The sequence below is a fragment of the Sus scrofa genome, chromosome 2 (genome assembly GCF_000003025.6).
Source record: "Sus scrofa isolate TJ Tabasco breed Duroc chromosome 2, Sscrofa11.1, whole genome shotgun sequence".
Classification (NCBI taxonomy): Eukaryota; Metazoa; Chordata; class Mammalia; order Artiodactyla; family Suidae; genus Sus; species Sus scrofa.
The window spans coordinates 13810480-13825108 of NC_010444.4; the positions used below are offsets into that span (position 1 = coordinate 13810480).

General features: G+C 39.9%; 2 protein-coding genes across 2 annotated transcripts in view; both read right to left on the reverse strand.

The window, feature by feature from the left end:
- The window catches only part of LOC110259266 (olfactory receptor 5AK2-like), an 84504-nt gene that overhangs the window by 43613 nt on the left and 26262 nt on the right, over positions 1-14629 (reverse strand). The gene's annotated exons all lie outside the window — the stretch shown is intronic.
- Positions 2743-3672, reverse strand: LOC110259268 (olfactory receptor 5AK2-like). Its single transcript, XM_021083049.1, has one exon. The coding sequence runs from the start codon at positions 3670-3672 to the stop codon at positions 2743-2745; it is 930 nt and encodes a 309-aa protein (XP_020938708.1).

A 14629-nucleotide genomic window follows, 5' to 3' on the forward strand; every position in this document is an offset into this window, starting at 1 on the left:
TGCAGTGTTCAGTTTTCTCAGCACCACTTGCCAGAGAGATTGTCTTTTCCCCATTTTATATTCTTGCCTCCTTCGTCAAAGATTAATTGACCAAAGGTGTCTGGGTTTATTTCTGCATTCTCTATTCTGTTCCATTGGTCTGTATATCTGTTTTGGTACCATACCACACCGTCTTGATTACTGTAGCTTTGTAATACTGTCTGAAGTCTGGGAGAGTTATGCCTCTTGCTTGTTTTTTCTTTTTCCCCTCAGGATTGCTTTGGCAATTCTGAGTCTTTATAGTTCATTAATAACAAATAATGAATAACAAATGCTGGAGGGGGTGAGGAGAAGAGATACCCTATGTTCACTGCAGCACTATTCACAATAGCCAAGACATGGAAACAACCTAAATATCCATTGATGGATGAATGGATTAAGAAGATGTGGTACATATACACAGTGGAATATTACTCAGCCATAAAAGGAACAAAATAATGCCATTTGCAGCAACATGGATGGAACTAGAGACTCTCATACTAAGTGAAGTAAGTCAGAAGAAGAAAGACAAATACTATACTATAGCACTTGTACATGGCCCAAATGAACCTATCTACAGAAAAGAAACAAACTTATGCATATGGTGAACAGACTTGTGGTTGCCAAGGGGGAGGGGTGGGAGAGGGAGTGGGATGGACTGGAAGTTCGGGGTTGATAGATGCAAACTGTTGCATTTAGAATGGATAAGCAATGAGATCCTGCTGTATAGCACAGGGAACTGTATCCAATCACTTGTGATGGAACATGATGGAGGATAATGTGAGAAAAAGAACGTATATATGTGTACAATAGGGTCACTTTGCTGTAGAGCAGAAATTGACAGAACATGTAAAGCAATTATGATAAAAATTAAAAAAAAAGCTCTTTCCCACTTCCTCTTACTGAGAGGGCTACAGCTTCTATAGAGTGAGTTGCAGAAGCAAAATAAGCCTAAATTTTAATTATAAGTGTATTTGATTGGTAAGCTTCAATAATACAGAGTTTCTGTAATATGTACTTATTGTCATTAATGATATCAAATAGCTCTTCCATATTTAAAATTCTTTTCTCAACTTGACCTGTCATGAACTAGAAGACGTAAATTAACATTTACTATGACAGTATCATTGCATTCCTTTCGTCTATATATTTCCTGGTTTTTTTCACTTTATGAATATCAAGGAAATATTATTTAATATACAGATATTTCCATGAATATTTAGGCACAGTCCAATTCCTCTACTCAAGGTATTTACAGCCATTACTTTTAAGAATGCTTGTAAAAGGAGACCTATGAGAATAGCAAAACTTAGGCGTTGTCTGTCTCCAGATACAGTTCAGGGTAGTAAAGGTAAATACCTTTCCTTCCCTCTCAGGAGAGGAGTTGCTAACGATCCAAGTGAAAGTAAAATTTCCCTCTGCAGAGGAAAATATGGGCAGGTCACCAGCAGCCTTCATAAGATCAGAGTTTCCTAATGTTGAGATTTCTCTCCAGAAAAATGCACTCTGCTGTATGGGCTGGTGCCATTTGGATTCTTTGTTTGTGTTACAACCGGATCCATATCACAATGTTTCTGTGCTCATCATTCAGCCCCAAATTTAAAACTTCTGGAAATGTTGAAAAAGGCAGTAATTCTCATCTTGTCTATCTTCTCACTCACAACATCCTATGGTTTAACTGATGAATGAGATTTAAAGAACTAAACACTTGATCTCAGCCTTTTCAAAATAATGTTTTTTAATTTTTAAACATTTTTTTCATTTTTTCTGCTGCCCCACAGCATATGGAGTTCTGGACGGGGATCGAACCTGTGACCCAGAGCTCCCAAGATGCTACTGATCCCATTGCACCAAAGTGGGAACTCTAGCCTTTTTGTTAACATGCCTTTCAATAGGATGGGTCTGTGCTTGATTCTATTTTTTCCTAAGTGAAGCGAACACTCATGTCCAAACCAAGTATGACTTCTCACGTTTAACCTGGATTCCTCCATCTCTCCACACTATTTGAGACTGGGGGAAATAAGCCATCAATTCTGGGTAAATGAGTCTGCTCTGGAGACAGGATTTTGCACATCTGAAAGAGGGTATCTAGAGGGAGATTCAAATTATATTTAACATACAATTTTACCAAAATAAATTGACATGACCTATATCTGCCTGATTCCTGTGTCAGCTTCCTTGTTGGTTAGAAACCCTGTATAGAAAGGAGGGATATTGTTCCATAACGTCTGAATATGTATGTGGATTCATAAAAGTGTTTTTTCCTCTTTGTTTTCTCTGCATTTCCCCCCAAAAATGGCTCTCTCAACTATTCTCTACAAAATTAAAAGAGCTTAACTATAGAGTCACAGTAAGAGTAATAGCACTTCTTTAGGGAAAACAGAAAAGATTTTTGTCTTTGTGAGTTTTTAATATTACAGTTGTTGCAAGTACTTCACAAAATTTTTTACACATTTCTTTTTTCAGGGCATGTATTTGAGAACGGATTTCCTCAAAATGTACAAAGGCAGTATCAAAGACCTTTACAGATGCTTTCTTTTAAGAAGCACATGAATTAGAAACTTATTTAAAAATGTAGTATGTGTTCATTACATTTCAGATCTATTGTTATAATTAAGGAATGTTGTTGTAACTCCCAAATATTTGCCACACCTGTTGTTGAGAAATGAGAGAGAAATTTTGGCTTGCTTGTTGAACATGCTGAGTTAGTAGTTGGTGTCCAAGCTAGAAACACTGCTTTCCAACCCCTTTCAGAGCTTCTCTCACATCTTGGTTTCTCAGGCTATAGATGAGGGGGTTTAACATGGGGATCACAATCCCATAAAACACGGAAGCCAGTTTTTCTTGCTCTTGAGACTCTAGGGTGCGGTGGTGCAGATACATGTAAGACAGAGTCCCATAGAAAAGGGTGACGGCTGTCAGGTGGGAGGCACATGTGGAGAAGGCTTTTTTCCTCCCTGCAGCAGAAGAGATCTTCAGGATGGCAGCCAGGATAAATATGTAGGAAAAGATGACGACCGACACAGTGCACGTCAGGTTAAACCCCACAAAGGCTGCTAGAAGCATGATGTTGAAGTAAATACTGGAGCATGAGAGGGCAAGAATTGGGGGTGCATCACAGAAAAAGTGGTTAATTTTATTGGATTTGCAAAAGTTCAGTTGGAAAGTAAAACTTGTGTTTACAGAAGCATTTAGGAAGCCCATGAAGTATGAACCAATTAAGAGTTGAATGCAGACTCTCTGGGACATGACTGTTGGGTAGCGGAGTGGGTTACAGATGGCCACATAGCGGTCCACCGCCATAGCAGCCAGGACGTAGCAATCACTTGTTACAAAAGTACCATAGACAAGTAATTGCACCATGCATCCTATGAATGAGATGGATCTTTTCGTGCTCAACAAGTTTTGCAGCATCTTGGGAGTGATAGCAGTAGCATAGCAGAGATCAACAAAAGCCAAGTTTTGGAGGAAAAAGTACATGGGGGTGTGAAGGGAAGCTTCAATCTTGATGAGCAGGATCATGCCAATGTTACCCACCAGGGTGACCACATAGGTCACCAGAAACACTATGAAGAGGACAAGCCAAGACTTGTGTTGACCAGCAAATGCCAGGAGAATGAATTCCGTCACTTTGGTGCCATTGTTTTGTTCCATGGCTGGTAAAGATTAACTATCAGCTGAAAAGATGCAAAGAAAAAAGAGCAGAGAAATCTAAGACCACTGTGATCCTTTAATTCTGGCGTTGGAAATGGTATCATCTTTAATTTCATAGCGGGGTAAGAGAATAATTTCCATGACATAATTAACTTAGATTTTTGAAGTCTAAACCTTGATACCTGACTTAGATATTTTCATCTAGGAGTTTGGAGCATTGTTTTCGTCGGTGGTACCATATATTGGTATTTCTCATACCGGTCGTTCCATAGAAGTGATTCTGATATTTTCTTCTCATTTCCTTCTTCCTTAGTAATAACTCTTTTCTGCCATGATGTTCTCATGAAATTGTAGCATTCTTTGTGGAAGCGTTTATCAAAGTATTGATAGTAAAGTATCATTCTCTTTTAAAAATTTCAGTTTTGTCTCTTTTTGGAAAAGCAATAAAGAAATTCTCAGCATTGTCAAAATTTTGTGATCGTTTAAAAGCTCAATCTCACTTTTGGTAGTTAAGCGCATCATAGAGTGGAAACAGAGAGTCCAAGGACTAATGCTGGTCCCTGGGCCACACACTGAGTAGCACTGCTCTATGGTGTCCATTCGTCATAATTTATTCATGTGCTTTCCTAGTGATGGATAGTAGGTTATCTACAACTTGTCTCCACTACAAATAACTCAGGGTGAAATTTTCTAGGGAGTAGTCCTACGAACAAAATTGTTGAGTCTGGAGGTATGCACACATTTAACTTGAAAGAGTTTTTCTAGATCACTTTCCGTAATGGATTAGCTAGTATACGCTCCTAGCATTTGTGCATGGGGGCTCCTGTGTCCTCACCTCCTAGTGAACATTGGTATTTTCCTAATATTTTTTTGTCCAGGAAAATAGATGCAAAGTGTAGTCTTGATTTCTTTCATTTTCCCCCCTTTAATTACAAGTAAATTTGATCACAGTCTAATGTTCTTTTTAGAATTTTGGGTTTCTATTATTCTGTAAATTGCCTTTTTATGTTTTTTTGCAAATTTCCTATTGAGTTGATTTTAGATGTTCAAGTGAGACTTGAATTTCTGGTCGGTTTTTGACTTAAAATTTTTCCTTACATTCTATCTATCATCTATTAATTTTGCCTGTGCTATCCTTTATGGAACAGAAATCTTTAAATGTAAAATAATAGTTCTTATTTTGTGCCTTGTTTTTTATTCTTTTGAAAAATAAATTTCATCCCCTATTTAATTTCCTTAATATAGTAAAAAGTAATAAGAAAACTTTTTTTTTTCACTTTAGGTTGCTGGCACATGGTATTTGTGGCACCATAATATTTTGTATCATATACATAATTTGATAAATATCATTTGTGTTTTCTCATTTTTTTTTAAAAAAAAGTAGGCAAGGAGGATAGAGTGATAGTAGTCACTGTGCGTCTCTCTGTGTGTACGCAAAAAATTTAAATACTTTAAAAATCATTAAGTGATTTTACTTTTTATTCTAAATTTACACACAGACACTAGACCCAGTTATGTTACAGGAAATTTCTACCTAACATTTTTGGAACAACTAATTCTAATATTAAACAATTTTTTCCTGTAAATTTCAAAAGAAAACATTCCACAACTCATTTTGTACAGCTAATGCAACCCTGACACCCAATTAAAGATAGTTTGAGAAAAGAATATCAGAGCAATTTAATGTGTGAAAACAGATGCAACAGTATTTAATAAATACACACTCAATAATCAAACCCATCCATTCATGAACAAATGACTGCTATGGTTTTAAAGAGGCTTTAGTAAATAGCTATTCTCTTCTTTTCTCTGTGTATGGACAAGTTGAAAAATAAAAGAAGTGTATAGATGGAGACCATTGTGTCACCTTCAGACACCTGTAGGAAGACTTTCTTAGTCAGGTTACTTGTGCCCAGTGAACACCCTGAGTAGACAAGCTTATCCACCCAGTGTTGGTGGCAGTGACTGGGGCACGCCTTTTGCACGTTGTGGGGAAGCACCTCTGAGATGCAGGGAGACAAGGGCTTCAGGAGGCTGGCTGCTCCTGAGGATAAGGGCGGAGCAGAGCATGCTAGGTGGTTCCTAGATCTACCAATCAGATATGTCACTGCACCCTCCTAGGAAGTGAGTGAATAGAATGGGAACAGGATGGCCATGATTCCACAACATGAGCTCCTTTTGCAGGACAGAAACATTAGAGGCAGGGAAAAAGTATTTTCCCATCAGCGGTCAAGAGAGAGTTGACTCAAGATGGTATTTCCTCTCATTCTAATTTATAAGTTCAATGTAATTTCAATGAAATGCTTGAGGAAACGGCACAGGTACTTGCACAAACTTACAAAATTTATATGGAAAAGAGCTAAAAATAGCTAGGAGAATTTGAAAGGGAAAAATGTTGGGAGCTTGTCCTATCAGATATCAGAACTTATTATAAAGCAGTAATAATAAAGACAGGTGGTACCAGTCTGAGGGCAGACAAATCAATGGAACTGACAAGAAGATATCATAAGCAGGCCCACAAGTCTTTATAAGCTTGATGTATGAAAACAGAAGTATGTGAATCGGTACAAAAGGCCCCATGAACCGTGGTGCTATAAATGCTTACGCATATGAATAAAGTATACTGTAATTCTACTTTTCATTTTATCAGTTCCAAATGGGATAAAGATTTACACTGAAAACCTGTGAGGGTAAAATACAGCAAAGTATCTATGACTTAGATATGCAGTAAGAAATTTACATAAGACATATAAAACATAAAACTTGTGTTTATGTGTTTCATGTAAACATAAAACACTGAAAATTTGCCTATATCTAAAGTAAAAATACCAACATCATAAAAAAGAAAATCCCAGATACTGACTAAAAATTTACTTAGGTAACCTTGTTTGAAACACATATAAGTGTCAAAGGATTAGTATCCAGTATATTTAAGTAATTTTTATAAATTGCCCCATGGGAAACATTCACAAAAGGTATAATCAGGATAATTATAGAAGGAGAGACTTAAATGGTTAATAGAAATATGGATATACAAATAACTCATTAGTATTCAGATAACTGTATGTTGATATTGCATTGAATATAATTTTACACTCCTCAGGCTAAAATGAAGTTTATGTGACAATGTGGACTCGTATTTCTGGTCAGAAGGTAAATTAGAATAGTAACACTGGGGACCAGTTTGGGAACATTAATAAATTAAATATATGCCTCTCTTTGGTCCAGCATTTCCATTATAGGTATGTATTCTAGATAAACTTAGGACCACATAAAGAAGGATGCACAGACACACACATACAGAAGAATGTTCATCATAATCCTGAATGTTGAAAATAAGTATTAATAAATCAATGAGAATTCAGTATACTGATGCTACACATTCATGTGGACCAACTTCTCAAATGGAATGCTGAGTAACAAGCAAGTCGCAGAACTCAGATGACAAGTACATGAAAGGTTGCCACCTTATTTTATTTTGAATTTTTTATTACAGTACAGTTGATTTACAGGGTTGTGTCAATTTCTGCTGTACAGCACAATGACCCAAATATATATATATATATATATTATAATTTTTCTCATATTATCTTACATCATGGTCTATCCCAAGAGATTGGATATAGTTCCCTGTGCTATACAGCAGGACCTCATTGCTTATCCATTCTCAATGTAACAGTTTGCATCTACTAACCCCAAACTCCCAGTCCACCTGACCCCCCGCCCCCCTCGGCAACCACAATCTGAGTCTCCATGTCTGTGTCTGTTTCTGTTTTGTAGATGGGTTTCTTTGTACCGTATGTTAGATTCCACATATAAGTGCTATCAAAGATACCTTATCTTAAATATATTTTAATACACTTTAAATGTTTCCTCACAAAGTAAAAAACCACGTGCCCACACATCAGCAGAGGGCTCCTTACTCTGATGTCAGTAACACCAGGAAGAGCTGCAGAGCCATAGGTGGTCACTGTGGGATAAGAAGGTGCTTTACTGGTGGGGAGCATAGCAAAGCAAACCCGTGGTTGATATGGACCATCTGGGTCTTTCAACTATCTTGAGAAATAAACAGAGTGGGATAGCTTTTGTAGTGCAAGAATAAGGGCCAATTCTCTTCTTTCAACATTTAGTCAGGGCTAAAGGTGAATAAGTATGTGGAAGTTGCCTCCTCAGGTAAATTTACCTTGAAAAAGATTAAATGCAACCCTTTCAGGGAGACTTCTTTCCAATGGGTGAAGGCATTTGTCAGAGGAACTTAGCACTGGTTCTGAGTTCATTTAAACTAGAATCTTGATGAGTTAATGACATTTGCTGTGTTAATTTCAGCATTTTGAATTCAAATAAAATGTCTCATGTGATATTTTTTAGGAGCTATGTAAAAACCAGCACAAGGCTGAAACACACACAAACACAAGACAAGAACCTGAGGGTTTTTTTTTTTATTATTATTTTTAGTGTCTCACCTGCAGCATATAGAGGTTCCCAGGCTAGGGGTCAAATCAGAGCTGTAGCTGCCAGCCTACACCACAACCAGAGCAATGCCAGATCCGAGCTGCGCCTGCGACCTACACCACAGCCAGAGCAATGCCAGATCCGAGCTGCGCCTGCGACCTACACCACACCTCACAGCAACACTGGATCCTTAACCCACTGAGTGAGGCCAGGGAAGGAAACTGCATCCTCATGGATATTAGTCAGGTTGGTAATAAGCCGCTGAGTCACTAGTGGACTCCCAAAGCCAGATACTTTAATCCACTGAGCTGGCCAGGGATCAAACCCTCCACTACACAGTGATACAAGCTGCTGTAGTTGGATTCTTAACCCACTGCAGGAACTTCCAGAGAGAAAGTCTTTGAACTTTTAAACTTTATCACCTTTTCATTGTAAAAGAACTTTAACTTTTAAGTTTTTTAAGAACTTAAGGATGAAGGAAGGAAGAAGAAAGGAAAGAAGGAAGAGGAAGGGAAAAGTTTTAAGAAGGAACAGGAAGGGAAAGCAGTCACGTCTGCCTTGTAATGATGTGACTTAAAGTGACATGATTGATGTAAACTCCCCAGCACAGAGGCAGCACTGAAAAAGGGCACTCAAATCGGGTCATGAGGACACATGCACATACCACACTAAAGCCTTCTGCTGCTCACTGCTCCCCACTCCTTCAGTTAATCATTCAATCGTGTGCTCATTCATATCCTCCTCAGACAACACGCAGCCCAGTTCGGTTCCTCACTCCATTTCCATTGCGTCACCAGGGATGAAGGGATTACTCCTGGTCTCGGGGCGAAACTTTCGTTCTGACCCCTGTGCTCCACTGTTACCAGCACACACTGGGATGATAACATGGCTGCTTTGGGAAACAGGCTTTGCTTTCTCTTACTTACACCCGAGCTGCTCCCAGATTTTCTTTCGGCACCTGGCACAGGATGATTGGCCACCAGGCCCTCTGTGTGTTTCCTCCTAACTGGGGAGTTTAAAGCTGGAGCCTAAGGGATAGATCCCTGCTCCCTTGAGAACCTGAGCTTTCAGGGGCTGTGATGGAGTCGGAATAAGCAAGGTTCAGTAGTTATTTTCAGCTAAAGAGCATTTAAGCTTTCTCTAGAGAAGGTGTGTTTCATCATGCTATTGTCATTAGGGACGTTTTGCACGTGTGTGTGTGCTGCCTTGCTGTAGAACAATGCCTTTAGAAATTTTTATTGTTATGCATCAGGTTGAATATAAAATTTGTGTTCGGTTCTAGAAAACTGACCTTTCACCACAACAAGCAAAACATAGGGCTATCTGGAAAAAAGAAATCCAAAGCTAATCTAAATTTAAGTCCATAATCCCTGATATGAGAAATTGAGTTACTATTATTTGATTAACTTTTTATATTACCACTTTGACTATTCTGATTTGAAGGAAAAATTGACTCTCGATCCCTTCTTTCTTTTTTTCTAACAATGTTTATATTTTAAAAATATAAATGTTTACATTTTAAAAATCAGCCCTTGAGAGTTCCTGTTATGGCACAGCAGAAAAGAATCCAACTAGTATCCATGAGGATACAGGTTCAATCACTGGCCTTGCTCAATGGGTGTGGGGCCCATTATTGCTGTGAGCTGTGGCATAGGTTGCAGAGGTCGCTCATATCCCATGTTGCTGCGGCTATGGCATAGGCCAGCAGCTGTAGCTCTGCTTTGACTCCTAGCCTGGGAACCTCCATATGCCACTGGTGTGGCCCTAAAAAGCAAAGCAAAAAAAAAAAAATCAGCCCTGGTTAAAGACACCCTGTCTCCTATTGGTACTTTACACCTTCACAATATTTCAGGTAAGCATTGTGATGTGAGAGATTTTGAATAGTGTTTGGCCATGAGGCTTCTAGTATTAAACCTTTCGTTAATGAGAGGAAAAAGCTAGAGTCAGTGAGCCTGTCGCTTCTTGTCTGAAGGAGGGTTATTGCCAAAGTCTGGGGAACTGACATTCCATATTCCTCACTGCATGATCAAGTGGAATGTGTGTGGAATGTGGTCTCCTGAGAGTAGAAGAAAATCCAACTTCCCTTCAGCTGGGACTTTCACAAAACCAGAGCCTTCGTTTTCCTTTACAGCAGCAGTTTGGAAGTCAAGGCTCACATTTTGTGACTTGCTTAGTCTCCCCCACATGCTGGTTGTCTCTCAGTCTAGCGTGTCAGCCATAATGCTAGGCATCGCGTTCCCTTTCAGAGCAGAAAAGGCATCCTGGACAGTAGGTAGGGTGATAGCCACACACACACTCCTGGTCACAACGACAAAAGCTCCCCCGGGGCCAGCAGACTTCTACTTCGATCCCGCTGGCTAGACCTGTGTTACGTGGAGTAGCAGCAACCTGTGTGTCCTGCACCACATCTCGGCTACTTGATTTCAGCACAGCTGTGGTGGACAGCTCCGCCTGTGCCACTAGTGGCAGGTTTCCCACAGTATCTCTCTGCTTCACTGACTTAGGAATATCTCGTAAACTGTGGAAGACCATCAAGCAATGGGAGGGGGAACTGAATAGATGTCCTAAGCTCTTGTCCTTCACAGGGACAGCTGTGTAGGACATTCTATACAGTTTACCACAGTGCCCTGTGGGGAGCCAATTCCAGTTCCCAGCCTGTCAGCCTGATAACTTATTCCCTCTTGCTCGCTTTTGTCTTCTATAGCTCATTCTTCCTGCCTTCTCTAGGCTGCCTGGAATAATTCTCTTCCAAAAGTTTGGGTAAACTGAATAGGATGAGGGGACTGTTCCCCTAGGCTGATGTCAGTTCAGGCAGCAGTCAATAGCTCCAGGGTCCTCGGAGCCATTTTCAGCTGTAGCTGGCTACAAATGAGGCATTTTCCACAATCACCTTCAGGTCTGATAATTCACCAGAATCACTCTAGGTTATGGACTGAATGTTTGTGTCCTCCCCAAGTTCATCTCTTGAAAGCCTAACACCAACCCCCACCCTCCTCACATGATGGTATTAGGAGCTGGGGCCTTAGGGTTGTAATTAAGTCACAAGGGTACAACCCTCAGGAATGGGAGTCCTGCCCTAAAAGAGACCCCAGAGACCCATTTTTTTAGCCCTATGAGGGCACAAGGAGAGGCTTGCTACTTGCAACCCAGAATGGGGCTCCCACCAGACTCCAACCATGCTGGCACCCTGTCCCAGACTTCTAGTCTTCAGAACTGTGAAAAATACATTTCTATTGTTTAGTATACTATAATAGAGCCTTCACTGACTAACACATCTGGAAAGCACTATTTGTACAATTACATGTTTATTATAGCCAAAGGATACACATTACAATCAGCCAAAGGGAGATACATAAAGGGACAGCCCTGTGAAGGTTCCAAACTTGAGTTTCTCTCATCTTCAGGGGTTCATCACCCTCCTCGGTATCAATGTGTGGCCATATGCACGGAGTGTGGCCATCCTGGGAAGCTCACCTGAGCCTCTGGTGCCCAATGTTTCTCTGGCGCCCTGTGTCATGGCTCAGGTGGATAATCTTTAGTTATCAACCACTCTTGGAGGCTCAGGGTTATACCTTTAGCCCCCAGTTCCTCTGGAGGTTGGAAATTTAGGTTCATACCCTAAATTCCCAATCATAAAACATGCTGTTAGACTGTTTAGTGGCCAAAGCCTCCAGGCAAAGACACTGCTATTAGGAAGGGCATTGTAGGGGCTTAGAGATCAACTCTCAGCGGGTGAAGGCAAAGGCCAGATCTTCATTTAGGTAGGTGAATTCTTCAATACATCCCCCTCCCACACACATACATCACCCTACCCAAGGCCCTATCTCAGGAATGTAGACTAAGATACATCATTCCAGCTACAGTGGACACCGAGAAGTCGAGTCCCGATTTATCTGACAGCATCACCTTCCACATAACATTGGGTTCCTTTTAGGAAGAAATAAGAGGATAACGGACAGGGGACAGAAAAACAAGTATACTTTGCCGCAGCTAATGAATACACATAAGGGATGGTGAATAGATTCTTTGTCTTAAGATTCTGTAGGTGTTCTCTTTCCATGCCCTTCTTGTTCAGAACTTTTATGTGTGAAACCATATTTTCTTCCACCTTGGCCTAGACTAACACAATTTTTAAATATTCCTTGGCTTACAATTTTGGTTGGAGAATCGATACTGTATCATAATGTCTTATGGACAATTGCCAGACCCTTAAAGCCCTCATAATATGGGATGCTACAAGAACAGTCAGCTGTGTGGTGCTGTAGACAGCACGTAGAGACTATAATGCACATTCTGTCTCACGGCATTGACCACGGTTGGGTTCTTTGTGCATTCTCTGCTTATTCTTTTAGGAAGCATTTCATGAGTACCTAACATATTCCTGAATTATTAGGTACTAGGTTACAGTAATGATCAAACTACATATTAACACTATGTTTGGAGATTAAATTTGTGTTTCTCATGGATACACATTTGGCAGTATAAATAATATCCAGGCAGGAATATGGTGCATAGGTTACAAAAACGGCCACAAATTCTTTCCAGGTGATGTTGCAGATCCTTTCATTAAGTGGTGGAATCAGTTACTCCACCTCTTTGAATCTGGGCTGGCCATATGATTTGCTATGGCCAATGTGATATCAGCAAATGCAGTAGAACACTCGCCATGGTTACTTCTGGCACTCAGCATCAGTAATTTACGCCCAAGCAGGAAGGACTTAATCCTTACTGATTTTAAAGCTTCTTTTACTTTCTCATTGGCAGTAGATAAGGAAGTCTGACATGGAATCGTAATGGCACAAAATACAAATGCTTCTCCCTACTCTTGAGAGTTGGTAAACCTGGGCTGTAAGTTCATGTGAGTCAGATACCCAAAGAACACAATGAAAGCTGTCAGGAGCAAGACATCTGTGGAGGAAGGCAAGGTCTTTTTCTTCTCTGCTAGCAGAGTGCAAGGTGAGGCTGATGAAAGACAGGTATGTACAGGAAATGATGATCAACACAGTTTAAAATGAAATTAACTACAGGATAGATTAAAGGATATTTTCCTTGAGTGTATTTTTTAACTGAGTTTTTATGGCGATGATAATAGATTCTTGTGCCGTTTTAAAACAAATATGGACAGATCCTTTTTACAGTCTGCCCAGAGTCCTCCTGTGATAGAGTAAAATTTCTGAAGGAATTTCATATCCTAATACCTGGAAAATATGAATCTGTTAGGCTATGTGGCAAAAAGGAAAGAAGGTTGCAGATGGAATTAAGGTTGCTAAGCAGGTCATCTTGAGATGGAGAGACCATTCTGGATTTTTCAGAAGTCCTTAAAATTGGAAGAGGGATGCAGAAAATTGAGAGTCAGAGAGAATTTTGAAGATACTGTGATGCAGGTTTTGAAGATGGAGACAATAGGCTGTAAGTAAAGGAATAAGGTGGCTTCTACAAGCTGAAATAATCAAGGAGGTAGACTTTTCTATAACTTTCAAAAATGAACACAGCCCTGCTGATACCTTCATTTAGAGACTCATTTTGAACTGGTAACATCCAGAACTGGAAGATAATATACGTGTGTTGTTTTAAGCCACTAAATTTGTGGTAATTCCATAGAGCAGCAATGGAAAGCTAACACACTCCTAATGGCATCATTGTGCAAATCAAAGTATAATCCCACAACTAGGATACTGACATTGATGCAGTCTGCTGATTGTACTCAGATTTCCCATGTGTGTGAAGGTGTGTGTGTGTGTGTGTGCCCTTGTATTAAATTCTGTAACATTTTATCACCTGGGTAGCTTCCCTTGTTCACGGCCACAGTCAAGATACTGAACAGTTTGCAAACTAAAAGTTCTCCTTGTATTCTTTTTTAAACCACCACCTCCTCCTCCCCATCCCTACTCACTCTATCTCTAACCCTGGTAATCATTTAGTCTATTTATCCTCCATTTCTAAGATTTTGTCTTTTCAAGTATAATGAGAACCATGCAATATTTAACTTTGGGGTTTAGCTTTTCTCACTCAGCATAATTCCCTGGACACTCATCGAAGCTGTTGTGTGTTATCAATAGTTCATGGATTGTCATGAGACATGTTTCTACAATATTTTCTTAGCCTCTTTGCTTCTGTTTTCTCTGCTGAAAACTCCATCTTGCCCTGCCTTACTTTACCCCATATTCCTGCTTGAAAAACAGTCGCAGTGCTGGTAAATGACTTAAGCTTAAGAACAAAGACCTAAAGGCATAAGTTATTCATGTGGTCAGCTGAATGAGGACATAATGCATTGGTCTAGGCACACTGGACCTGCTCAGATCTGCACACCGTTTGCACAGCATGATATGCCCTCTAAAGAATAAGAGGAAGATGAACCTCATGGCCCCAAGTGGTTTATGAGTGGTCGTTAGCAGGATATGCTTTAGCAAGGAGAACCGAGGTGCAAACATAGGCGTGCTGGGTTGCTGCAGATAGGCACCCCACAGAAGCATAATGGTGATTCTCTAGATGCTATGCATAGATA

What these genes read in the sequence shown, in the direction of transcription:
- LOC110259268 (XM_021083049.1), bottom strand. Translation starts at nt 3,672, where the DNA reads ATGGAACAAAACAATGGCACCAAAGTGACGGAATTCATTCTCCTGGCA.